Below are 27273 nucleotides of genomic sequence, written 5' to 3' on the forward strand. Positions count from 1 at the left end.
CAAACCCACATTGGAAGGTATCCTATGATCGGCGATGAACTTTTCCATCGCCTCTTCGGTCTCAACCAACTTTTTAATTTACCCATCTCTAGGAAGACTCAGGGGATGACGGGAGAAGGGGAGGAACAAGAGAAAGATAAACCCAGAAGAGAGAAAACACGAGTTAGTGAGAACAGAAAACTTACAGAAAGAAGGAAAAGTTTCTCGGACGGGCTTTTTATGCTGGAGAGAGACTTGGGTTTCGATGGAAGTTTGACTGAACCCAGAATATGTGCGCTAGAACTCTTAAGTGTGAAAGTGAAGAGACAAATCAGTTCTAAAAATTATTTATACCTCCCGTCAAAAGTAACTATGCAAATTTTCCTGTCCTTAAAGGTAAGGAAATCTCCACCGTTAGATTACCATCGCACCGTTGAACGTGGGAAGCACAGAGCCGCCCACATTTAATGAAGACGTGCTTCACATACCAAGGCGCCAAGAATGTGTCTCGGGCAGACGAAGAGTCTCTGGTACTGATAGATGACAAGGATTGACAAGCTATGACAGAGGACTGATGTCATCAAAACCCTCCTCTCCATCCGAGTGACCTCGGCCCACTTTACATTAGGGCCTAAGGCCCACACCGAGGACAGACGTTGCCGAGGACATGCAGCGAAAGTCCAAATGGCCTAGAAATGTAGCCAAGACGATCCTGTCCTTGGCATCCCAAAACCTAGAAGGGAAGAATGGCACGACATCAAAGGCAGCCCTCAAAGCGCTCCCAAAAGAAAGGGCGAGTACAATAGAACGTGCATGGGGGTACAGTATGGGAGCGGTTCAAGGAAAAGCTGTCACCTCCGCATTGAATGCGCCAACAAACGTCCTGGCCGTATTAATGGGGAAAAGACCCCTGAACAGTGTGGCTTCGGTTACTGCAACTAACAGAAAGTGGGGGAAGGCGGCTGATGGGACAAGCATTCTAGTAGTTACCTGCCTGATCAATAGATGGAAGGTCAGGATCAACTGGGAGGGGCTATATAATATAAGAATTCATCCACGCCAAAAAATGAGGGGAGGGGTGAAAAAAATAAAGACTATTATGTATCGTCTCTAGGACCATTGAAACCTAGCGTAAAAAGAAACGTAAGAACATTAAGCCCCTCAGACGAGATCCAAGGACCGGAGCCACTCAGGCCGTGCCAAGGAGAAAGTCTTCTTGGATACGCTCAATTCACCTCTGTGCGATTATCATGAACACCATGACTAACGACTGTCCGTTCACCAAGGCTTAGCCTTTTAGCCCACTCTCTACAAATTTATTGTTTAGGCCTTAACGTTCGAACCCAATACCAATTTGGGATCGTTACAAATTGAGTCCTTACAATTGGCGCCATCTGTGGGAAGGCTTGTGCGTTGGCGTAGGCGGCAGTTAGTCATGGTGGGATCAAGCCCCTGTCAATAAAGGTCCCTCAAAAGAAATAGTTTTGGCGGTGGTGCAAACTATGCAAAAGCCTCTCCATCATTTCTAGTAGTACGCGGTTGTTGCCCTAACTTAGCTCCCACTCAGGGCTACACTTCGAAGCACCAGTGGCATGGGCAGTTCCAGGGGCTTCTAACATAAAGTTTATGCCCCACACATATGCCAAGGGGCTAATCCTCGCGGGACCAGAAAATATAAGTGTTGGACAGAACCAAGGTTTTGCATGGTCCTCGAACTCAAACCTATAAGGAAACCAACTACTTCAAAAAGAAAGTGCTAGACAGAACCAAGGTCTTGCATGGTCCTCGAACTCAAACCTATGGGGAAACCAACTACTTCAAAAAGAAAGTGCTAGACAGAACCAAAGTCTTGCATTGTCCTCGGACTCAAACCTATGGGGAAACTAGTCACTAGAAAATATAAGTGTTGGACAGAACTAATGTCTTGCATGGTCCTTGGACTCAAACCTATGGGGAAACCAACTACTTCAAAAAGAAAGTGCTAGACAGAACTAAGGTCTTGCATGGTCCTCGGACTCAAACCTATGAGGAAACTAGTCACTAGAAAATATAAGTGTTGGACAGAACCAAGGTCTTGCATGGTCCTCAGACTCAAACCTATGGGGAAACCAACTACTTCAAAAAGAAAGTACTAGACAGAACCAAGGTCTTGCATTGTTCTCGGACTCAACCCTATGGGGAAACCAACTACTTCAAAAAGAAAGTGCTAGACAGAACCAAGGTCTTGCATTGTCCTCGGACTCAAACCTATGGGGAAATTAGTCACTAGAAAATATAAGTGTTGGACAGAACCAAGGTCTTGCATGGTCCTCGGACTCAAACCTATGGGGAAACCAACTACTTCAAAAAGAAAGTGCTAAACAGAACCAAGATCTTGCATGGTCATCGGATTTAAACTTATGGGGAAACTAGTCACTAGAAAATATAAGTAGTTGAAATGTTGAATAGGTCATTGGAATTGAAACCAGCCTCCAAGAAGAAGAAGAAGAAAGACTTTTGGACCAAAATTTTATCAATCAAGTTTTGCTCCACCAAGTTAGGAATTGTTGTAGTTGGTCTTGCATTGGGATGACCCCCTATTGCATTACGCATGCATGTAAGATGTCAGTGCTTAGCTTTAGGTAAATTAAATGTGGCTAATTAAGAGCTCCAATCGCCCAAATAAATAGGATAAAATTTAGATATAGTAAATTATGTATGATACATTAAGTATTTCAAATGAATTCAACCATTTAATTACTAGAGGGGTGATTGGACTAGTGGTCATGGGCTTACTCCTAAGAGTTTGAGAGGTGGAGGTCTCAGGTTTGAATCTTGCAATGGGAAGCGCCTGAGAAATAACTTCATGCTCTCGACTCATGCTTACTAGCGTCCTCAATGGGGCTAGTGCATAGTTGCTTCTGCAAGCTTGGGCCCAACGAGTAGAGTATTATTACAGTCACGACACTTAGGTGGGTCAGGAGATAAAACACCTTAGCCCTACCAATTTTTTATCATTTTCCTCTCTCTAACCAAACACTCAAAATCAATTTTCTCTCAACATTTCTCTTCTCCAATTTTTCTCCTCCACATTTCACCCTAACAAAAGAACCCTTAAACTTTTGCATTTCTACCACCACGTACCCTTAGCTTAGGAGTATAAGGGTTGGGATTCAAGTCTCTAAGAGGGAGTTTCATACTTATATACACTTAAGTTAAGCTAGACACCAGAGTAAAATTCTATTTAGAGCAAAAAAAAAAAAAAAAACTGTGTTTCTGTACGCTCTCAATTTATATAATCTCACACACGCCAACATCAACTTCAAGTCTGTCTCTCACAAGACCCCGATGTAGTCCAAAAGTCTTCAACTCCTTGATCTCGTAAAAAAGGGAATCCCACTGACAAATATAAGAATAAGATCACAAGCCCACTTTTAAACTTCCTGTTATTTAGTTCTTTTTTCCTCTTCTTTTCTTTGTGTGACTTCAAGGCCCAGAAAATTCTCGCGTAAGTGAGTAAGTCATTCTCTTGGACTATGCTTTTATATTCTTCTCTTTTGTTTTTTTGTTTGCTTCACTTCACGCCTTGTTGGACTGGATCTCTTCAGGGTTTGTCACCTCGGATTGACAATCGGCCCATTTTGCATCTTTTAATTTCCTGGGGAATTGGGCATAAAACAAAGAAAATTTATAATCCATCACAATAAAGCATAAAAGTAAGATTAAGGGTCTGTTTATTATTAAAAATTGAAAAACTGAAAATATTGTAAGAAAATAATTTTTAAATATGTGAATAGTGTCGTAAGACCTGATTTTAAAGTTTTTTTGCTTGAAAAAAGTATTTGTGAGTCTCGTAAATAGTGCATGGGACCCACGATTTTTCAGTAAAATGTAGAAATACACAGAAAACATGTGTTCCAAATGCACACTAAATATGTAAATATGAGAGTAATTTATTTTAGATACATTAGATGAATGCCAGTATAGATTAGTGGAGAGGTCACACATAGATTACATAACCATTTCTTTGTTTAAATGGAACTGTAGTGCATGGTAAATTTTAACAATACATAATTTGAGATAAAAATATGGAATAATTTATCGTGGATCGGTGCTGTTGTGCAAATCCAAATAGAGTCCAAAGATCATCATTTTCTTTATTGTGGGTGGTCATAGACTTATGGATGCTTGTGTTTTTTCACCACCTTGTGTTACTATATGAATTGTTGTTTTGTTGGAAGGGAATAACTGCAACAGCCAAATTTTAGTCCCAAAATTTTGGGTTAAAAAATAAAGTTTGGGAAAAGAAAAGTAATATAAAAGTCCTTAAAAAATAAAAGAAGAGTCCTGAATTTGGGATTTTTTTTTTTTTGTTTTATTTATCTTATTATGTTCGTGTGTATTTGTGTAAAAGAATAGAGAAAAGAAAAGTAACACAAAAGTCCATTTGGTTAGACATTTTATGAATTTAAAAGTGCATTTTTAAAATCCAAAACTTTATTTTACAACCGCAATTCTGTGTAGCTTTTTCTTTTTTCTTTTTTTTTTTCACAAATACAACTTTTAAACTTTAAATATTGTTTTGCATCAACTCCAACTTAAACGAAGGCACCCTAATTGCTAATTTGTTGCGTAAGATTAAATAATCTTTGACCGAGCCGAGCTGGCCTCCAGAACTCAACTTCAAAAGTTAAACTTGTAATAAGCATGATGATATGAATTGACTTATGAACCAAATCAATACCAATAATAAAATAACCTTAAAAAAAATTGTACTCAGACAAAAAAATTAAAATGAAATTCGAACTGATCTTAGGGCATCTCCAGCAGAATCATCAAATTTTTGTACTGTTTGGAAAATGAACAGTGACTTTTACCTTTATCTACCCACTTTTTCAATTACATTTTCCAACAGACTCTTTATTTCATTCTCTATCTCATTTAAATATTATTTCTTCATTCATTATTTATTCTTTTTTTAACAACTACACATCTTCCAACATTTTTTTATTCAACACCTAATTATTACAATAGAGAAAAAGGATTTGAAGAATGAACAGTAGAGATTTGGAGCATATACTCTCTATATTTTGGCTATGCATACTCTGTTGGAGATGCTCTTATTGGGTCGCACCCATCTTCCTTTACATCTTTTTAGATATTGGGACGCAACGCACCAATATAAAAGTTCTAATCAGTCCCTAGGTAGGTTAGGACATTCAAAAAACTAAAAAAACCTTGCTTCGATGAAGAACATTTCAATAGTTCAATACAGCCTACAGATCAATAAGTTATTTAATCAGCCCCTTTATTACGTATCCTCATTCTACATGTAATATATCCAAATAACAAAATCTTAATTGCCTTAGACTATCAATGTACTAAATTTGTAGAGATTTGTGATATCTGGTACAAGCAATCCAGTATTCGTAGGCTTAACTCATGCCCGATCACATAATATCAAAAGTCCTATTCATGCCATTCAATTATTTGTTTGTTTAAAACAAAATAGAGTCATTATCAAGATATATTGGAAGTAAGTTTCAATTAGCTTAACTGATAAAGTTTCTGATAGTTCAATAAGAGTTTTGGGGTTTAATCACCACCCATACTAAAAATCGATTGATGTATTAATCTGATGATAAAACTATTATTAGGAACGAACATCATAGGTTTGAAACTCTTTCTCCCTCAAAAATATATATATATATATATATATATATATATTAGAAAGAGAATAATGTAAAACAGAGAAAAAAAAAAGTAGAATTAATTTAAAGTTTTGATTTTATTCCACCATATTAATAAGAGAGCCTTGCCAAAGTTGCACTCAATAACAACATCAAATGGCAGCATCTATTCTATTTATTTCCCTTTTCACTAGAATGAAGGCCAGAAAAATAACCCTGGGGGTTACTTTCAAAAGTGTCCCTTGAAATGTGTGACCCTCCTCCACTACCTGGAGCAACCATCATGCCACCGCTACTGCCGCCCTTTGAAGAGCTACCCCCAGCACTTTTGCCACCTCCACCCCCACCTTTGCCACCACCACCTCCTCGTTTGCCACCTCCACCGCCACCACCTTTGCCACCCATTCTGAATATGTGTAGCTGCTTAGTAATTAGAACTATTAGCTGCTATAGATGTCCAAGAAAATTGTTGCTTATAAAATGATGATATGGCTAAGTATTTATAGAGAGAGATGGTCAAATTATTTTTAATGATCACTTCTATACAATTAATAATGGATTCTCAGAAGATTGGCAATGCATAGATGCTTGCATGGATTAGTGGAGAGGTCACGCATAGATTAATTCACCATTTCTCAAAATTGGAGCTGTAAATTACTTGGCCAAATACTGCGAATTAAAAGTTTAAAACAAAATTCGTATTAATGTTATTGGGGCGCTACAATATTCCTTTTTGTCTTCTAAGTTAAGGTGACTATTATTTTATCTATCTAGAATAGATTTTGGGCAAGACCGTGATTTAAAAAAAAAAAGGTAAGATACTATTAACCTGATAGGTGTCATCGAGATTAATAATAAGTTTTGAATACTTTTTTATGCTCTATAAAAAGTAGTAATTAAAAAGATGTGTGCAAATACGTAGCATTTATCTTTTAACAATATTTAATTTTTAATCTTAGAAAACTGTGAAAAAGAACTTTTGAAATATGAAATCTGAACAATGTGCATGTACCTTCCGTCTATTGAAAAGTAAAAGGATTAACCGAGTTTTGTAACTCCTATGCCTTTTATTTGAATGGACTTCCATACTGTAATTGGCTCCTTTTTTTTTTTCTTTTTTCTTTTTTTTCTTTTTTTTTAAATCATATAAATATGATATGGTTTTTTGGGATACTTGGACGATAGATTCAATAAGTCTGAAGGATAAGCTGTAAATCCAAAGATCTTAAATTTATATACCACATTATTAATCCATGGGATTCTTTAGATGTTTCATGGGCATTGAGTCTAATCAAAAGTTGAAACATCACTTTTATAAAAAGAATAATATAAATAAATAAATATGATAACAAATAAGAATTGAATCAGTAATATCCGTTTCATGATAATTGTTTTTTTCCCCACCCAATTAATACATCAATGTGTTTATTTTTGGTGTAAGTGCAATTCAATAATAAGAAAAGATTTACTTCGAGTGCTCCTCATTATAATGTTGCTGTAAATCGGCTTGAGTTGGGAATGCGTTCTTGCAACTGCTACAAATATGCTTGAACTTCTTGTGAGCAGAATCATTATGATTCTGGAGATCGATACTGGAGTTGAATTCTCGCCTATCGCAATGCACGCAAAATGCCTGCGTAAGGTTTTTGTGCGCATTCATCTCCTCAGAACTGATGAACGTTGAAGTACACAAGAGGCAGATATGTTCCCTACTATTTTCTGGTTGCATGGTGAACTCGGTTTATTCACGCAGACAGAAAGAATTGAAATAGAGAGGTAGGTAGGTAATTCTATATATATATTAAAGAATAGTGACATGTAACTTATTTATTATATATTAAAGAATAGTTTGTATTTTAAGTTATTAGCATTTAATTAACCCTTTTTTATTTTACAATAAATCTCTAAAAGAAAAATATATCAATCCTAAGTTGATGGAACTTCAATTAAATTATGTATTCCTAATTATATTGTAAAAAATTTAAAATTATTGTCATTATTTTTCTAATGTTAATTTATTTTTTTTTAAATACTTTTTTGCCCTACTCATTTATATTTAATATAAAGTATGAAAAGTCATTTAAAATTATTAATAAATAATATGATAACTTTTTTTTTTTTATAATTCTAAAATTATTAATTGAATTATTTATGACATCATCAATTTGTCTATCGATCTAACCCCAATCCGACCATAAAACTGAAAACTATTTCTTTTTTCGATTCTTTCATCTATCCGGTTTTTAAAATCAAGCTTTGATTAAGAACTTTTCAATAGTTTAATACAGGCTACAAAGTAAAATGTTTTTAATCAACCCCTAATTATGTATCCTCATTCTACATGTAATAAATCTAAATAACATGATATCGTAATTGCCTAAGACTACTATGTTATCAATGTACTAAATTTGTAGCGATTTGAGATATCTAGTACAAGCAAACCAGTATTTGAAGGCTTAACTCATGCCTAGTCACATAATATCAAAAGTCTTATTCATGTTATTCAATTATCAGTTTGTTTAAACAAAATACTAAAAATAGATTCATTATCAAGATATATTGGAAGGAGAACAATGTAAAACAGAAACAAAATAAAGTAGGATTAATTTAAAACATTAATTTTATTCCATCATATTTATAAGAGAACCTTCTAAATGTTGCACTCAATAATAACATATAGAGATAAACTTTAACCCAAAAGGCTTAAACCCAATGAGTAGGTGCTCGATTATGTTATATTAACTAATAATTCTTCTCATCATTATTAAATGTGAGACTTTACTTACACATGTAAGGAGAATAATATATTATAATTAGATTCATTATTTTTAACGGTTTGGTAACTTTGACCCAAATATGACTTTAGTTAAAGTAATACTCCAATACAAGGGACTACTGTTGTAATTTTTTTTTAGGATAAAAGATATTTACGTTAAGAGACACACAAATAGTTGGATTGTATAATAAGATTCACGTGTGAGTTTGGCATAATAAGATTTAAATTATCTGGTTAGATGGTGAATTGGGTTTGATTTGTGAGTTTGTGTGTGGTTTCTAAGAGTTTGGTAATTTATATTGTTCATAGTAGAACCTAATGTGTTCATGATTAACCTCGCAAATTTGGAGATAAATTATCAATATTGGAGTTTGAGTTTAAGTTGGACTTGTTAGAGAGATAGAGTTTCACTCTTTATTAAGTTTGGACTAAACAAAAATAATTTTGTTTAAAAAAATGATAATTTTATTTAAATATTGTGTTGATGTGGAGAATATTTTGTTTTAAAAAAAATGATAATGATGAATTTGAGTTTAAGTTGGATTTGTTAGAGAGATAGAATTTCACTCATTGTTAAGTTTGGACTAAACAATTTTAAAAAAAATGATAATTTTATGTAAATATTGTGCTAATGTGAAAAAAGTTTAAGTTAGACTTTGTTAGAGAGATAGAGTTTCACTCCTTGTTAAATTTGGACTAAACAAAAATAATTTTATTTAAATAAAATTTGATAATGATGAGTTTGAGTTTAAGTTGGACTTTGTTAGAGAGATAGAGTTTCACTCCTTGTTAATTTTGGATTAAACAAAAATAATTTTATTTAAATATTGTGCTAACGTGGAAAATTGTAAAAGTTTCAAAGATTTTGGTTATATATATATATACTAGTTTTATGTCCATGCGATGCACGGCTTAGTAAAAGAATTATATATAAATTTTTTTTAAAATAATTTTTTTGATAATATAATTAAATTTAATAACAAATAAAATAGTAAAAATATTTTATAGATAATGGCAAGTTTTAAATTTCTAAAAGCTTTGTAGTAATTTTATTTGAGGAACACTAATTAATGATTGGAGAGAAATGCTATATCCGGTCAGACTAAGATATAATTTTTACTTGTTCAAATAAAAATTAAGACGAAGTAAGGTGAGGAACAATAAATAATAATTATAACATGTTGACATAATAACATTTATATTTAATTATAATGACTCGCTTGCATTTCAATGTGTCAAATTAATATCAATACTGTAAGAACCAAGTATGAGGCCCAGGGGCCTTGGATTACTATGGGCTCACAATCTATTTGTAGTGGGCTTGAAGATTTCCTACTATGGGTCGTTCTCGGCAGAGAGACTCAAAGCAACGCCCAGTTTGATGTTCACTCTTTCACTCTTTTCCCTCAAATTTTCTGAACCCCCTTCTTCTCCCAACTTTCCTCTATTTATAGCCAAGGTTAGTGGGGAGATTATGATTACAGCCACCGTTAGTGCTACTGAAGGTCCAATACTTTCTGATTAAAGTGGATGTTCAACTGAAGGTCCAATACTCTCTGATTAAAGTGGATGTTCAGGTGGGAGGACGGTGCGGCATTTATGATCTTGGAACTTGGTTCCATCGTGCCTGATCATGCTCGGCAATCCAGTTTCCTGTGCAAGTCACACCTTCCCGGTAAAGGTTTATATACATGACCGGGAACTTTTGACCAACCACCACTTGGACTTCAATACCTTACACTTGTTTGTTTATCAAGGAAGCTTCAGGAAGGGCGCAGGAGAATTGGACCTTTCTAATGGGCCTGTGTCTAAGGCCAGCATAGGACTGGGCCTGGGGCCTGCATGGGCCTGTGCCCAAGGACGGCATGAGGCTGGGCTCCGGGCCTGTATGGGCCCGGGATCCAGGTGCCGTACAAATACTAAACATGCTAGGATGTTTATGTTAATTAATGTGAATAAGTAAAAAATTAATATCAACAATTAACACCCTACTATTGCATGAATTGTGATTAAAATTGACCTAATATTTTTACTTTAACCCCAAGAAATCATCCCAAATTTACAAATTAAAAACTACCCAAATTTATAAATAAATAAAAATTGAAACCAAAATTCACTACAAAATTCAGTAATCCTTACTTTGTCAGTATTTCATATACACACACACATATATTACAAATAAAAAACTACCCAAATTTATTTATAAAAAAAAAAAAAAAAAAAAAATTTGAAAGAAAAATTTACTACAACACACACATAAAAATATACATACAAAGAAACTCTAAATTCAATAATTACAAACAATATAAATTTATAAACATTACAAAAAAAAAAATCTAGAATTACAATTAAAGTAAAGACACTCACATAAACACAAATTTTTCAAAAAACGAATAAGATTTTTGTTAAAGTTAATCCATTAGTTCTCATGGAAGATATACCATTGATATATTCTGAAGACCATATATAATAAGCAGATAAATTAGATGAAATTTAACAAAAATAACTTAAACAAAAGGCAACCCACACACAAAACATATTCAATTTGATGAAAACAAAAAATTAAGAAAAATTTTTTATGAAAAAATAAAAAGAAGAAGTCAAATACATACATGCAAGTTTCATAGGTAAGGTATGAGAAGGAAATAATATCAACAAACCGTATAGTAGGAAAAGGGAAAAATACACCAATACCGTATATATACTTCCACTTTTATATTAGATAATTTTAAGTTGTGAAAAAGATGATAACTTGATATGAACAAAAAGAAAAAGGAGTTTACCTAATCAAGAAGTTTATGTTAATTACATATTATTATTATTATTATTATTATTTTTACTTTATCCCAAAAGATTAGTTAACGTTATTAGCTAGATTGTTATTAGATTTTTTAAATTTTTTTCTTTGTTTATGTTAAAGTTAATACATATTACCTTTTTTTTTTTGTTACTTTATTCAAAAAAAAAAATAGAAGAAAAAATAAAACTTTTAAATTTGTTACTATTAGAAAATAGATGGTGTAGGATAAATGTTTATCCAAAAAAAGATACTAACCTAAGCTTAGAGTAAAATTGTTACTTTATAAAATTTAAAAAAAAAAAAAAAAGTTGATACAAATACTTACTGTTACTTTATCCAAACTCTAAAGAAGTTGATAAGATCAAAAACATTTTGTTTTTATCTAAAAACTTATTGTAGTTTGGTGCAGTCACTTGGCTCAACAATTATATATATATTAAAAAATCTAAAAATTTTCTGCAATTTAATAAACCACTTGACGTAATTACAGTGTCTAAGCCTAACTTTTATTATATAGTATATATGATATATATGATATATATATATATATATATATATATAAAGTTTTTTTTAAGTGCATTTTTTTTTAGTTGTACTGTTTGTCATAGTTGTTATTTTATTTATGTACACAAATATTAGAATTTAGAAAGATGATAAACTCTCTTTTATTATATATATGTATATGCACACACAATATATTTATGAGTTTTAATTTAATTATTCTACTATTAGCAAATATAAAAATTGTATTTTTACATACCTGTGTTTTGAGTTTATCTTGATTGATATACTAATATCATATCTTGGGGGTGCTCAAGCAGAAATTCCTGCCACTGTAGATATCAAGTAGGATAATTAACCACACTTTTTTTTTTTTTTTTCAAGTTCCTGTTATTTATTTATTTTTGGTTGATATGTTTATGATAGTTTATAGTAGGTCTGCAAAACATTATATTTATATAGCAACACAAAGTAGTATAAAAGCTCAAAATTTGATTTTGGAGTGATTTAAAAGGAAATGATATCTGGCAATTCATGTATGTAGCTGTTTCAAAAAGGAATGTGCAAAAATAGTTAAAGAATGTTGAACTGAAAGCGGAAATTAGGTCTGCAACACAAAATGATATTTTTTTAATTTTTTTTTTTCATTCTTTGAGATAGAAAAATGTTGCATTGAAAGTGGAATTTGGTCTAGTTTTGATTTGTTAGTGTGATCAATTGCAATAAAGTTTTAGTAAAGATAATGTGTATGTATGTATGTATGTATATATATATATATATATATAGAGAGAGAGAGAGAGAGAGAGAGAGAGAGAGACGCACACACAAGGAAGAACAATTGAATGAGCCTTTTAATAAATAGGTCATGCTAACGAGTGCCCTAAGGACACTCGTTAATAATCCATTTTAGAAAAGTTTTGACATCACTTTTATGGGAAATAAAAAAAGCTGTCAAGACATTAATTGTTTTTTTTTTTTTTTCCTTTTCCCATAAAAACTTTCTTTAACTGGATTCTTAATCAGTGCCCTAAAGACACTCGTTATCATTTCTCTTAATAAATATATACACTAGTTGCTAACTTGTACGATAAATGAGAAACTTTTACAAAAGATATAATAATATCATGATACATATTCAAATAATATGCAATTACAATAATCTTATTTCTCATGTTCAAATCAATGCAATAATAAAAACTCCAAATAAGAACTGTGGTATTTTAACAAAATGACAAAAGCCACAAAACCGAATACAAACCCACTTTTGTGAAAGTCAAGAACTGTTTGAAGAATTGGATCAATTAGAACATATGTTATATGAAGAATCTTTCACTTGTCAAACTATTGAATTCCATTAAGCAAGCAGAAACTATCATCTTGTTTATGCCCAGCTCTCCTATGAAAGTCTTAACAACTATATTTTAATCTTTGTAATAAAGTACATGGATCTTTCTTTTATATATATATATATATATATATATATATGTAGACAAGGGTGTCAAGTGATATATTTGATTGTTTAATTTACACTTAAAAATATTTTTGTATCCCCTAATCACTTATTAGCCAAGCCCAAAACACAACAACAATATAATTTAGAAAAACCAATCTTAAAACAAAACGACAGCATAGATCGTAAATTACTCTTATTTTATCTTTTTGATATGATATGAACTTTAATATCATTCTCATAAATCTCATTTTATCTCTCTTATATATTTATCTATCTCAATATCTCCAACTCTAAGAGTAAAAAGTGAATGTTCGTGAGTTGTGAGTCTCTCTCTCTCTCTCTCTCTCTCTCTCTCTCTCTCTCTCTCTCTCTCTCTCTCTCTCTCTCTCTCTCTCTCTCTCTCTCTCTCTCTCTCTCTCGGGGTCTTCAGACCTGGACTGTTCAATAAACTAGAAAATGGAGGCTCAAGATTTTTGAGGTTGGACTGAGTTTCAACCAAAGTTGAATTGTGATGACGTTATAATTAATTTAATAGTAATAAAATACAAATAAAGGTATAAAATGGTAAACATTAACTAAAATTTTCTAAAAACATATCTTTAAAATTTTAAACAACTTTCAAATGAATTTTCAGCATTTTTATAAGTTTAATAGAAAATAATAAAGCATAAACAAGGGTAAAAAATTTGTTTTTATCAAATAATAATAGATTAAGAGGGAGGCATTTAAAATATGAAATCTTAGACGGACATATCAAGAGCGCAGTGGTTAGCATGTCAGTATAGATTTCTTGAAAAAAGGGGATCCCATGTTCTATACCAACTTAAAAAAATAAAATGGTCATATCTACCCCCTTGCTTCCACAATTTTTTTATTTTTTATATTTAAAATGGCATGAGAGTATGAACCACAAATCTTTGTTCATGCTTAACCGGGTCGGGTTGCGTAGTCTAGTCCAGATCTGATAACCTTGCTCTCTCTTTATTATACATTTATATTATCAAGCATAATTAAAAACTTATTTATTTTAACAAGAAAGAGCAAATTTTTATTTATCTTGATGTTTTAAAGGAGGAAGGAGCTTTTTAAAAAAAAATTATTTTGTTTACAAGTTTATTTTTTATTTTTTGAAGAAGGAGTTCATTTTTTGAGATGGTTGTTAAGGTAATTATTTTTTTATTATAAGTTTTTGGATGTCCAATTAATTTAATTCATTGTTTTATACAATTTATTATCATTAATAGAGTTGAACCTTGTTTAAAAATTTGGGGGGGGGGGGGGGAGCCAAAGCTATATACATTTCAGTGTCAAACACTTTTTCATCCCTGTACCTTAATGCAGGACTTAGAATATGGATATACAAGGTTCTCTACAAGGAGCCCAAATTTTGGTTCCTGGACCTAAACCAGGTGACAACTCCCACAACCCTATGCCTCTAGTCCACTTGGCTTAGGCGTACTCCCTAGAACACGTGACATGCAAAGCAAGGGGAGGACCCATAGACTAGCTAGCAACTGCACCCACACATGTTCATCCAAGAAGTTTATAAGACATATAATTCCTAGCATAGACATGTTTATCGGTTTAACCAAGTATGTGAAATCAAACATAAAATGGGCTATTTTTATCCAAGCATGTTATGGAAAGAAATGAATAGCCTAGAAATGTTCATCTGTGAAAGAAAACAAGAAATTGTCATGTTATTTTTCAACTTAGAAACTGCAAAGAAAAACATAAATTTTAGACTATTTATCATCCATGAAATTGTGAGGAAAATCAGAAAATTACCTAGACATGTTTATCTAAGCATTATAAAGAAAATTAGATAATTACCTAAATGCATGTTCATGTAAGCATGTTAAAGGAAAATCATAAAATTATCTAGGCATGCACATCTAAGAATCATAATAAAAATCATAAAATTATCTAGACATTTTCATCTAAGCATTTAAAGGACAATCAAGAATTAGCCTAGAAGTATTTCTCTAAGCATATGTGAAAAAACTCAAATACTTAGACATGTTCATCTAAGCATACAAGTGAAATCAGAAAATTAAAAGTGCTAGATGTGTAAATCTAAGCATATCACCAAAAATCAGAAAATTTACATGTCATATATCATGGGATTAAGAAATATTTTTGCATTCATTTCATGTGAAATCATATTGTAAGACAAGAAACCAATTCAACATATAAAACATGTTATGTCAAAAAATAAGCATGTAATGAGAGAACAATTTTGATCATGTAATCAAAGATTTAAACATGTAAAAACAGTCAAATTATTTAGCATATGATAGCGAAACAAAGAATTGAATATGCAATTGAAGAAAAACAATTAAAAAGAGAGTATTTTCTTCATCTTTGCATTCTTTGATCAAACTTGAATTTCATGTTAACATGGTGATAAATATAACAACGTGGAATTTTAAAGACTATTGATTATCATGTCAAACATTTATCTCTCATCTTAACAAAGATTCATATGAACATTCAAAGAACATAGAAGACCAAAATTGATGTTAAAAGAATATAAGACAAAAATTCAGAAAATTTAACATGCAAAATTAATTATGAAAAAATAAATCAACAAACAATAAATTTAAATGGGGAGATGTTCACTAAATAACTAGAGAGAAAACTAGGATGTACTAGGACACATCCAAAGCAGAAACAATGGAAATTTAATGACCTTTCCTTCTTGTTTTGTCCATATTTTCTTAGAAGGAAGAGGGTGAGTAGCACAACAATTATAAAATTAAAATAATGTTATATGCTCATAAAAACAAACAAACAAAGCTAGTAAGAAAAGTGCAGAAATTTAAAGAACACAGTTAAAATTTTAAGCTAAGAAATATAAATAAACTACTTACCAACATAAAAACATAAATTAAAAAGGGGAGAGATCACAAAGGAGGGAAGGAGGAAGCAAGAAAATAATAACCCACAACCAACAGTAGGAGCTACAGATTTTGATCTGCGTGAAAAATCTGAGCACGTGACCTTTTCCATGAGCACTAGGTCATGCAAGCATCCCCAACGTACATAGCATGATTGGTGTTCTAGGCTGACGCAAAAGGTCCTAAAAATTGTATCTATTCCAACCAAACAACACTTCCTCAAAATTCCGGCAGCCCTCATTTGGGGGAAGGGAAAATGAATAGAATGGAAATGAATGAAATAAAAATTTTAGAATATTATATCCTTCCCTTGTTTAAGAGTTTTAATGAAGGGATTGAAAAATATATTCCCTTGTTTGAAAGTTTAAATATGAGAGAATACTCATTTCTTTCTATTTTCTTAAAATTTCTCAAAGTTTCATTTCTCTCAAAATTGGGGGGAATTGGACGGAATAGAGCTAGATTTAATGAATTTTTTACTAAAACTTCCAAAATATCCGTATATATTTAATTTTTTATGTTACTCCTAAACAAGGTTTCTTAATTTCCATTCGTTTAATTTAAAACATCCAAACAATGTTACTTAATTCCATTCCATTCCTTCATTTTCCATTCATTTCTCTTATTTAAATACATTTCATTCTATTACTTTCCATTCCTTTCTGATTATTTTATTATATTCTATTTTATTCTTTTAAGAACTTCTAAAGAAGCCTTAAGGCACATAGGTTTGGGTAATGCAAAAAAGAATAAAATGAGGTGAAATAAATGAATTGGACCCAATAATAAATTGGGCTTATAGAACTTTCATAAAAATGGGCATCAACAAAATTTAAAAAGGAAATAAATGAGAAATGTAATATACCATAATTGGTGGAGTATAAAGTGGAACATAAAAAAATGTACAAAATAATTGTATTCCAATAAGAGGCATACAAGTTTAACCTAAAAATTAGGCTTATGAAATAGCTCGCTCAACCCACCCAAATTGCCTAACTTGCTCCCCTCCACACTGATCTGCATGGATATGATATTATTTCCAAGTGGGTTGGTCGAGTTAAATCATTAAAGTGACAGGTTGGGTGGCGTGTTGAATATTTTTTTTTTTTTTTTTTTGAGGTAAAAGACGATAGTGGGTTGAGTATTTTAAAACTACCAAAACCTGACCCACCCCGCCTCTCTCTCTCTCTCTCTCTCTCTCTAAATTTGAAGTGTAGACGACATATAATAAAAACTAACCTTGGTAATTTGCCGAATTGAAATTGCCTAAACTTTCAACCGACCCATCATTTTTGCAAGTTAGTGTGTCGGTGGTGGCCGGTTTGGTATATTTCCAAACCCTTGAATAAAGGGTTGGTTAAAAAATCTTCAATCAACTGACCTGATTTGATCAGCGTACACCCATACTTAAAATTCATAATAAATGAAAAAAAAAAAAAAAAATAGTTGCATGACTCTGATGATTTGCATTGTAAAGTAAAAATAATAATAATAAAGAAAAATCATTGACCCATTGTACAAGGTTTGACGTGGGATATCCATCTAATAATTAACAACCAATAGTTTTATCTTCTTCAAAATAAAAAATAAAAAAAATTTATCATTATTTTGTCGGTTTTTCTTTTCACATATGTAAAAAAAAAAAAAAGTGGCGTTAATCCTTTTTGATATATATATTTTCAAATATTAGGAAATAGTGAAATACTAACGAGTACTAATTTGATTCGTAATAGAACTCTTATTCAATATTAAAGCAAGAGTAGCCGAGTCTTTTCAATCCAAATCTTTCTTAGAGAGTTTCTCAGAAAATCTGAGAGAGAGAAAGAGAGTTTTAAGTTACTTTTGTGATAATATGTCTTCGTCTTCTTCGAGTCCAACTATGGAACAAGAGGACCTTAATAATGAGCAAAGCAAGCCGAGTTTCCAGGTTTCGGGTACTTCCACGTCGACCCAATTGGTTTCCAATATTAACCCTACCACAAAATCGCCGCTTCTGAACACACCAACGAGTGTGGCCGACTCGCATGCAGGTTCATACCCCTACGTACCTATTATTTTTCGTTTTCGTTTATTATTCAGTTGAGTTGAATGGAGTCAGTTTCATATTACTTTTGCCGTTGCGTGATTCTGCGATGTTAAATTTTGAGAGACAGAATTATAAAAGATGAACTTTTTTTTTTTTTTTTTGAAAAAGATAAAAAGATAAACTTGAAGGGAAAAAAATCTTAAATTTTAGAGTTTTTCTTTAATTCAAGATGAAACTCCCTTCAAAAAAAAAAAATTGTTATTTAACATTTATAATTCTATTTTCAAGAGAAGTTACCTTCATGCTCAAAAAATTCCAATTCAGATAGTATAGATAATACTAATTATATATTTTCTTTTATAATATCATACCTATTTTATTTTAGTGTTTATTTATTTAATTTTTCAAGACTATATTTCCAGATTGTATTTTTATTATTAGGGGTGGGATAATTAGTTCAAGATAGAATAGATAAATAGGCTTTGGGTTTGAGTCACCTGGATCAAGTCTCCTTAGTATGTGCCCCTATCCTAGTGTTGGGCGAGTTGCCACCTCCCTCCTTTCTTTGTTTGTTTTTTTTTTTAAACAAAAAAAGAGTCAATTTATACATATGGATCTATCTTGAACAATGAAAAAGACTGAAGTTGTCCATTTATCAATTAGAAGATCTTGGTTCTCTCTAAGCAATTAATATAAAAATTTGATCCCACCTCAGTTTATTTGATGATTTTAGATTGCTGTAGAGTTGTGAAGCGTTGGTGTCTTAAAATATTTTTGTAAAGAATGAAAGTTTTGAATCTCTCATTCCTGGCCGGAACATGCTCAAGATTGTTTTCCGATGTTCCTAATTTGTACTCTAGAGACATCAGTTTAAACTATTTAGTATAGTTGTTGAGATTAATGTTCTACATGCTGTATCAATTTGCATATCTATATATCCTATTAATTTACTCTACCTCGTGTTGCATATTTTTACTAATATAGTTGTTTATTTTTCTTCCCTTGCACACCTATTTATGCTTTTAATTCACTCTACCTCATGATACATATTTTTACTAAGGGAAAAGGTTATTAAAGGAAAAAGTTAACTGATATTGTAAAGGTATTGGTTTAGAAACTTTTTTTTTTATTAAATAAATTAATTAACTTTTTTACTACTATTTATATTTCTTAAAATGTTCTATTAATAATTACCTAAAAAATTACCGACTCTTTTATTAATGTAGTTGTTTTATTTCTTTTTCCTTGCAGTGAATATGAACCAGTGGTCCTTGCTTCCCATGGAATTGTTGAATCTCATCGAAGAGAGTCTTGACCTGTACCATGATAAAGTTAGGCTACGTTGTATTTGTTCTTCATGGAGGTCTTGCCTATTAAAAATGCCTAACCACAAACAACATCAACTTCCTTGGTTGTTACTACCTCATAGTGTTGGAACCTCATGTGCATTCTTTGACTCACTAGAGAAGAAGGTTCACAAAGTTGAGTTGCCTGAGGCTGGAGAGATGGTGTTTAAGGGTTCAGCATATGGTTGGGTGGTGGTTGCTGAGAAGAGTGGTGCAATATTTCTGCTTAATCCACTTACAAGGAACAAAATTAAGCTTCCTCCAAGGTCCAAGTTTCCAGATGTAAGAAAGTATCGTGCTGACAAAGTTGGGTATGAGTATCTTATTTGGATTTATAGTGCAGTATTGGCTCCCGGGCGGTACCAATCCCATGATGCAACCCATGTACTAAACTATCTGTTGCGAAAAGTCATCTTATCTTCAAGCCCTACCTCAATGGATTTTGTAGCAGTAGCTCTGTATGGTGAGTATGGGCATCTGGCCTATTGTAAACGTGGAGACAAAAAATGGTCTCTCATCGATAATAAGTTTCCTACCTGTGATGATATCATATTTCATGAAGGACAATTGTATGCATTAAAATGTAATGGACAACTTATGGTTTGTGACATTGATTCTTGCCCAAAGCCAATAGTGACAGAGGTTGCACCTGCTTATCCAAGAATTCAAGGTGGGGATATGTATTTGGTAGGGTCTTCCAGCGGGCTAATGATGGTCCGACGATGTATACACGTAGACAGATGTTCTATTTCTAACAAGGAGATATATACAAGCAAGACATTATCTTTTATGATTTTCAAGCTTGATACTAGTGGTCGAAATTGGTATCAAGTTCAAAGTTTAGGTGATGATGTGTTGTTCTTGGGATTGAATTCATCTTTAGCCATTTCATCTCATGATTATCCTGTATACAAGAGAAATTGTATATATTTTACGGATGTCAACTACAATTTTGGTTTGAAGGGCACTGGAAGACCTTTTGATGAAGGTGTATTCTGCTTGGATGAAAAGAAGATTGAACCTCTACCAACTTATTCAAGTGATTTAAATGAGGTTTGGCCAGCACCGATTTGGGTAACGCCCAATCCCTATTGATTAATTTTATTTTGTAAAACCTACTTTCTTTTTTTTAATGGAATTTTGCAATGCCTACTTACTTCAACATATGAGACTTTATAGCTTAATTTAGTCGAGTGGAAATTCTTCTTGCTTCAACATATGAGACTTTATAGCTTAATTTAGTTGAGTGGAAAATTTTCATTATCAATGTGCTTCTTCTTCTTCTTCTTCTTCTGGTACTAAGGGATGTTTCATTATGAAAAGTGAATTACATAGATAGGGAAAATTTAACGTCCTAGCACACAATGTTAAAACATCAACTCTTTCTATATATATATATAATATTTTTTTTCCGAATGTGTCAAAACTCATTTATTGTACACTCACTCATTGATAAGGTGAGAGCTTGTAGTTAATGAAATCTCACATCACCTAGGTATGGAAAAAAGAAAGACCTTATATGTGGGTTGAATATCCAAAAAGTTAACAACATATTTTCCTCTACTTTGCATGTGCTTGGTTTGGTAATTTGACATTTTGGTGGAATACAACCGGTTGTTTATTATTTTTCTACTTCTCTAGTTTGTTTTGCCTGAATATTATTGGAGCATCTCATTAACCTCGGTAGAGTATTTGATTATCACAATGAACTGTCTTTTGGCCAAGTATATAAGGTTTTTCAATTAAATTCAGTTTTTTTTTTTTTTTTTTTGGGAAAATGAACTATTAAATACTATTGAAAAGCGACAACACTGAAGATGCTATCACAAGCATGCTTAAGAAATTAAGATCAAATCCTTAAACACGTATGGGCATGTTTAGTTGATTACGGTGGGGCATTTATCAAGTTGAAGATTGGTGACAAGGAAAAGATTCTTGCTAATGTCTAATGACTCGATAAACTTCATGCAATGCTAGGCAACTTCTACATGTATCATCCTTCACTCAGAGAGTGCGTGCCCAATGAAATTGGTTTTAAAAAGTGTCTAGTGAGCGGTGGTGGAGTCACTTGAGGATCGAGGGGGGCCTTGGCCCTCCCAAAATTTTTGAAAAAAATTAATATTTTTTTTATAGAAATATCTAAATAATTTGAAAACGCGCGCACATTTACCAATAGTGAGTACATGCCATATCTCATTTATCAGAAGTGAGAAGAGTGCCCGAATCTCAGGTCCTCTCTTTTTGGTTGCCTGTGTTATGTATTGGCATTAGCACCAAAAAACGAAAACAAATTAAAAATGGAACATGGTAAAATTGAGGTATTATTAACCAGGATAGTATTAAATTAGACTATTTTTAATCTTTCAAAACAAAAATTAGGTCCTTTTTAGGTGTAGGTGAATAGGGCTGATGATTGAAATTGATTTGTTATCAACTTTATTAGGGAGTTCTAGTGTACGTGAAGAGTCCATGAATCACTTAATCTTGTAAGTTAGTACTTAATCACTCAACATAATACAAACCAACCCAACACAGATGATTGGTGCATAATAGAAATGATAGCAGTAATAAACATATGTAAAAAAATGATGTTGTTCTAATTATAACTTCTCCTTTTAATAAATTATAGGAAAGATGTGGAAATAAAAAAGTTCTTGACCTTTTAATCAGCATAAATCTAGGACTCACTAATAAAGTTACTGATAAAGTATCAGAAAATGAGTTCAAATTTGTAGTATTACTTGAATTTGAGGTTTATTACTAGAATTTGAGCTAAAATTCCAGAGGATGGCTGCAAAACTTTGGATTTGAGAGAGAGAGATACACAATCACTACCCATGGAATTAAATGGATTCATTTTCCTTGTATGAGCTGCTTCTTTGTTTGTAAGAGAGAATCATTTCAGTGATTTTTACACAGTTTTGGAATACGTACTGTGCTCTGCTATTTGTGCAGCGTACACACTGCGCACAAATGCACAAAAGTCAATGTACAATGAGAGCCACATAAACTTTTATTTATTTATTTATTGTTCTTTAAGAATCAAATGATAGCCACACCCACAACTTTGAATTCCTTGAAGAAACATGGTGGAAACCAAAAAAAAAAAAAAACCTTTGAATTCCTTTATTTACAGTGGCAACATGAGCAGGTCACGCGGACTTGTGGACTTTGGGTGATGCACCTAAACGCCATGTGTTATTGTGTGTATTTTGTGTGTGTGTTAATATTGATTGGTAGTGATGTGTAATTTATTTATTATATATTAAAGAATAGTTTATATTTTAAGTTATTAATATTTAATTAACACCTTTTTTATTTTACAATAAATCTCTAAAAGAAAAATATATCAATCCTAAGTTGATGGAACTTCAATTAAATTATGTATTCTTAATATGTTGTAAAAAAACTAAATTATCGTCATTATTTTTGTAATGTTAATTTATTTTTATTTTAATTTTTTTCATACTTTTTTGCCCTACTCATTTATATTTAATATAAAGTATGAAAACTCATTTAAAATGGTTAATAAATAATATGATAAGTTTTTATATATATATATATATATATATATAATTTTAAAATTATTAATTAAATTATTTTTGACATCACCAGTCCAACCATTGGTCTAACCCCAGTCCGACCATAAAACTATTTTTTTTTTTCAGTTCTTTCATTGGTCCGGTTTTTAAAAAGAAAAATATATCAATCCTAAGTTGATGGAACTTCAATTAAATTATGTATTCTTAATATGTTGTAAAAAAACTAAATTATCGTCATTATTTTTGTAATGTTAATTTATTTTTATTTTAATTTTTTTCATACTTTTTTGCCCTACTCATTTATATTTAATATAAAGTATGAAAACTCATTTAAAATGGTTAATAAATAATATGATAAGTTTATATATATATATATATATATATATATATATATATAATTTTAAAATTATTAATTAAATTATTTTTGACATCACCAGTCCAACCATTGGTCTAACCCCAATCCGACCATAAAACTATTTTTTTTTTTCAGTTCTTTTATTGGTCCGGTTTTTAAAATCATGCTTTGATGAAGAACTTTTCAATAGATTAATACAGCCTAGAAAGTAAAATGTTTTTAATCAACCCCTAATTATGTATCCTCATTCTACATGTAATAAATCCAAATAACAATATCGTAATTGCCTAAGACTACTATATTATCAATGTACTAAATTTGTATAGATTTGAGATTTCTAGTACAGGCAAACCAGTATTCGAAGGCTTAACTCATGCCTAGTCACATAATATCAAAAGTCCTATTCATGCTATTCAATTATCAGTTTGTTTAAACAAAATACTGAAAATAGATTCATTATTAAGATATATTGGAAGGAGAACAATGTAAGATAGAAACAAAATAAAATACGATTAATTTAAAGCTTTAATTTTATTCCATCATATTTATAAGAGAACCTTCCTAAAGTTGCATTCAATATAGAGAATAGCCTAAGAGCATTAGCATTCTACCAAATCTAAGGCAAATTTAGCATTTTAACCCCTAAAATCTCCTGCATCAGGGAATTGTAAACAGCAGTATTGCAAATTTTTTTGCAATACTGCTACAGTACAATTCTAAACATAGAATTGTACTGTTCACATTATTGTAAAAAAAATAATAATATTTTACTAACGTTTCGCCCGAAACTTCTCTCTCATCAACACGTTAAACAGTCTACGCGAGCTCTTCTCTCACTATTCCTTCTCTGTTTCTCCATCTGCTCTCTCATCTCTGAAATTTCTTCATCACCATCTCCGAAATTTCTTCATCGCCATCTCCGAAATACTAGCATCGCCATCTCCGAAATTTTGTAGTTCTCTGTCATCTCCAAAATTTCTCAACTGTGTAGTTCTCTATCATCGCCATCTGCTCTCTCATCTCCGAAATTTCTTCATCGCCATTGCCATCTCAACCGAATCACCCTCACCCATTCACCCTCAGCCATCTCCATCATTGAAGCTTCACCCTCACCTCACCCATTCACCCTCAACCATTTCCATCGCTGAAGCTTCACCCTCACCCATCCACCGATTCACCCTTACCTCACCCATTCACCGATTCACCACCCTCACCTCACCCATTCACCGATTCACCCTCACCTCACCCATTCACCGATTCACCCGTATTAGAGTTTTGACCAATGTACTGGAGTGTTTTGACTGTAAGGTGGGTTTTGATCCGTCGATGTTGGTGCTGACTGTAAGGTGGGTTTTGATCAATGTATTAGAGTTTTTGTGTTTGTGTTTCTTTTCTCTCTCTGCAAGAAAAAGAGGGATTCAGCTATTTTAGGTACCAACACTTGGGATAGATTTGAACTTCGTATCTACAAGCGTGTTATTGACCTGTTTAGCTCCCCAGATGTTGTTCAACTTTGATTGTTGGCAGTCTGTTTTTTAGCACAATTTTCAAGTGAAAGAGAAGAGGGGTTTTTTTATTGTCATTATTCAGTTGTGATGTTTGAATGTTTATTGACATATTTGATTCTAAATACCATTTAGTATGTGTACTATAACTTTATATATATGTGCCCGTTTGATATATAACTTATTTTTCAGCGTTTGAAAATGGGGTTATTTTGAAAGAGTTGTCCAGTGAGAACCTTACCTTGGCCAGTGAGAACTTTCCCTTGGCCTTAGTGTAATTGGTTTTTGTTCTTGTGCTAGCCAGCTAGCTCTTTGTTTGAACTAAAAACTTAGAATTATGTGTCATATACCAAGTGATAACTAAGTTGATGACATTAATTTGTTTTAATTTTAGAATTGTGAATCTCAATAAGCTTGACCATATTTTGATTTGAAATAACTGGTTTCTTCAAAGAAATGTTATACTCCCTGCTGAAACAGAGTAAATTGTGAGTTCAACTCAATTGAATGGAGGATTTGTTTTCATCTAATGAATACCGAAATATATTTTGTTTGCTGGGTATTAGTGTATTACTAGAAATATTTCTGCAAAGTTTGCTAGGTAAGGTTCACTTTTTTTCTCAAAATCACTGTTGGAAAAATGCATGACTGTTGAAAAAATGAAAACCCCAGCAAAATGTGACCGTTGGAATCATAGGTAAGCTGAAAAAAAGTGACAGTTAAAAGAAATAATAAAGAAAGATTAAAAAATAATATTTTAATAAAAATAGGGTTTTGGGATGTGGAGATCCTGTAAAATAGTATGGTATAATGATAAAATAACTTTTTGGAATGATAAAATAAAGTAGAATTAGTATTTTCCAATGCTAATGCTCTAATAGGACAGTTAATAGAACACTAGTACACAGATACACCATAAAAAAAAAATAAAAAAATAAAATAAAAAAATAAAAAGTAGTACACAGATACTTTAATTGTACAGTGATAGTATATAGGAATAGTAAAATGTGCTCACAAGGTGTACGGAGATTTGTAGAAGCTATAGAAGTTGTATCTTTGTGTGCAATTTGACTAGTTACTGCATATTTTGGACAGTTTCTACACACAAATTGGATTTTTCCATAATGATTTATGATGTGCTACCCGACCCAACTTTGTTATTCACATGCTGGTCAGGTCATTTCACAAAAAAAATTTCGAAAATATGAAAAAAAAAAGTTCAATTGGGTAGAGAATATTTGCTAGCCTCTAGGTAGTATCAGTGAAAAGAGGAAGTTAGAAGAGAACAAAAATTAGTGTAAATTTTATGTGGTCGAAGAACCTTATGGTACCATTTTGTTGCACATATCAAACCCACTTTGGAGTTGGTAATATTATGAACTCAATGATCATATGCTAAACCTAAAAGAAACCAAATATATTCTCTTATTCTACCAGCCGATAGGAATATATATATATATATATATATATATATATATATAAAAGTCGTGTACAGCCAAACTAAGATAAAACCCAAAAGAAAAATGGAACTCTATAATTGGCCAATGCCAACTATGTTTTATAAGTACCTCCAAACATAAAATATTAGAACTATAGGCCAAAATAGATAAACAAATATATGAAACCTACCGTACGATACCACATTGAATTGTGTGATTTTATAGTCATGCAGAGACAATTAATGATTCCGAGGTTTCTGCAGCGAAGTTTCTAAGTAAGGTGAACGAACCTGCTATGACAGTGAAAAAGGCCTTAGACCCTTCAAAACCTGAGTAAATGACTGAGTTAAAGTGCAACCGAACGAATTTCGGACCAACGGTGACTGGAAATACGTACGTGAATTGAGAATAAGATACACGTGCAGTGGTGTAAGGGACTTTTGTGAAGATGCGTTCTACTGCGGGTTCAGAGATATTAGATTTGAGATTATTAAGTTCTTCTTTGGGAAAGAACTTGCACAAAGTCTCCAGTCCAGTCGCGCCCATACATATCCTTCGACTTGCCCGAAGTGTTACTGCCACAGTCGAGGGTAATATCATCAATAGGGACATAACGAGGAGGTGTGGAAGAAGCTACTAGTGTGATTTGATAAAGAAGGAAGAATAAGCAGAAGATGGAAACAATAGGGGTAAGCATCGAGGGATTCCTCATGGGAGCAAGAGACAAATTTAGGAAAACAAAAATAATTGAGAGGAAAAGCTGCTTAATTTTAATCCTACTTTATAAAGGTATATTACACCATTGTTGAGTTATGGGTTGTTCTACAGTACCCCTATTTTTTTTAGTGGCTACAGTACCTACTAAGATCTTGACCATCAACTCTAATGCTTTTAATCCAACCCATATATTTAAGTTTAGTGAAAAACCAATTACTGGTAGAGCAAGTTACCGTATAAAAACCAAAACAAAAAAAAAACAAAA

The 27273-nt window shown here is 32.0% G+C and overlaps 1 protein-coding gene across 1 annotated transcript; it reads left to right on the plus strand.

The window, feature by feature from the left end:
• Nucleotides 1-19360: 19360 nt before the first annotated feature.
• On the plus strand, nucleotides 19361-20545 carry LOC115993476 (F-box protein SKIP23-like). Its single transcript, XM_031117466.1, has one exon. The coding sequence runs from the start codon at nucleotides 19361-19363 to the stop codon at nucleotides 20543-20545; it is 1185 nt and encodes a 394-aa protein (XP_030973326.1).
• The last annotated feature ends 6728 nt before the right edge of the window (nucleotides 20546-27273 follow it).

This window comes from Quercus lobata, chromosome 1 (genome assembly GCF_001633185.2).
Source record: "Quercus lobata isolate SW786 chromosome 1, ValleyOak3.0 Primary Assembly, whole genome shotgun sequence".
NCBI lineage: Eukaryota > Viridiplantae > Streptophyta > Magnoliopsida > Fagales > Fagaceae > Quercus > Quercus lobata.

What these genes read in the sequence shown, in the direction of transcription:
- LOC115993476 (XM_031117466.1), top strand. Translation starts at nt 19,361, where the DNA reads ATGAACCAGTGGTCCTTGCTTCCCATGGAATTGTTGAATCTCATCGAA.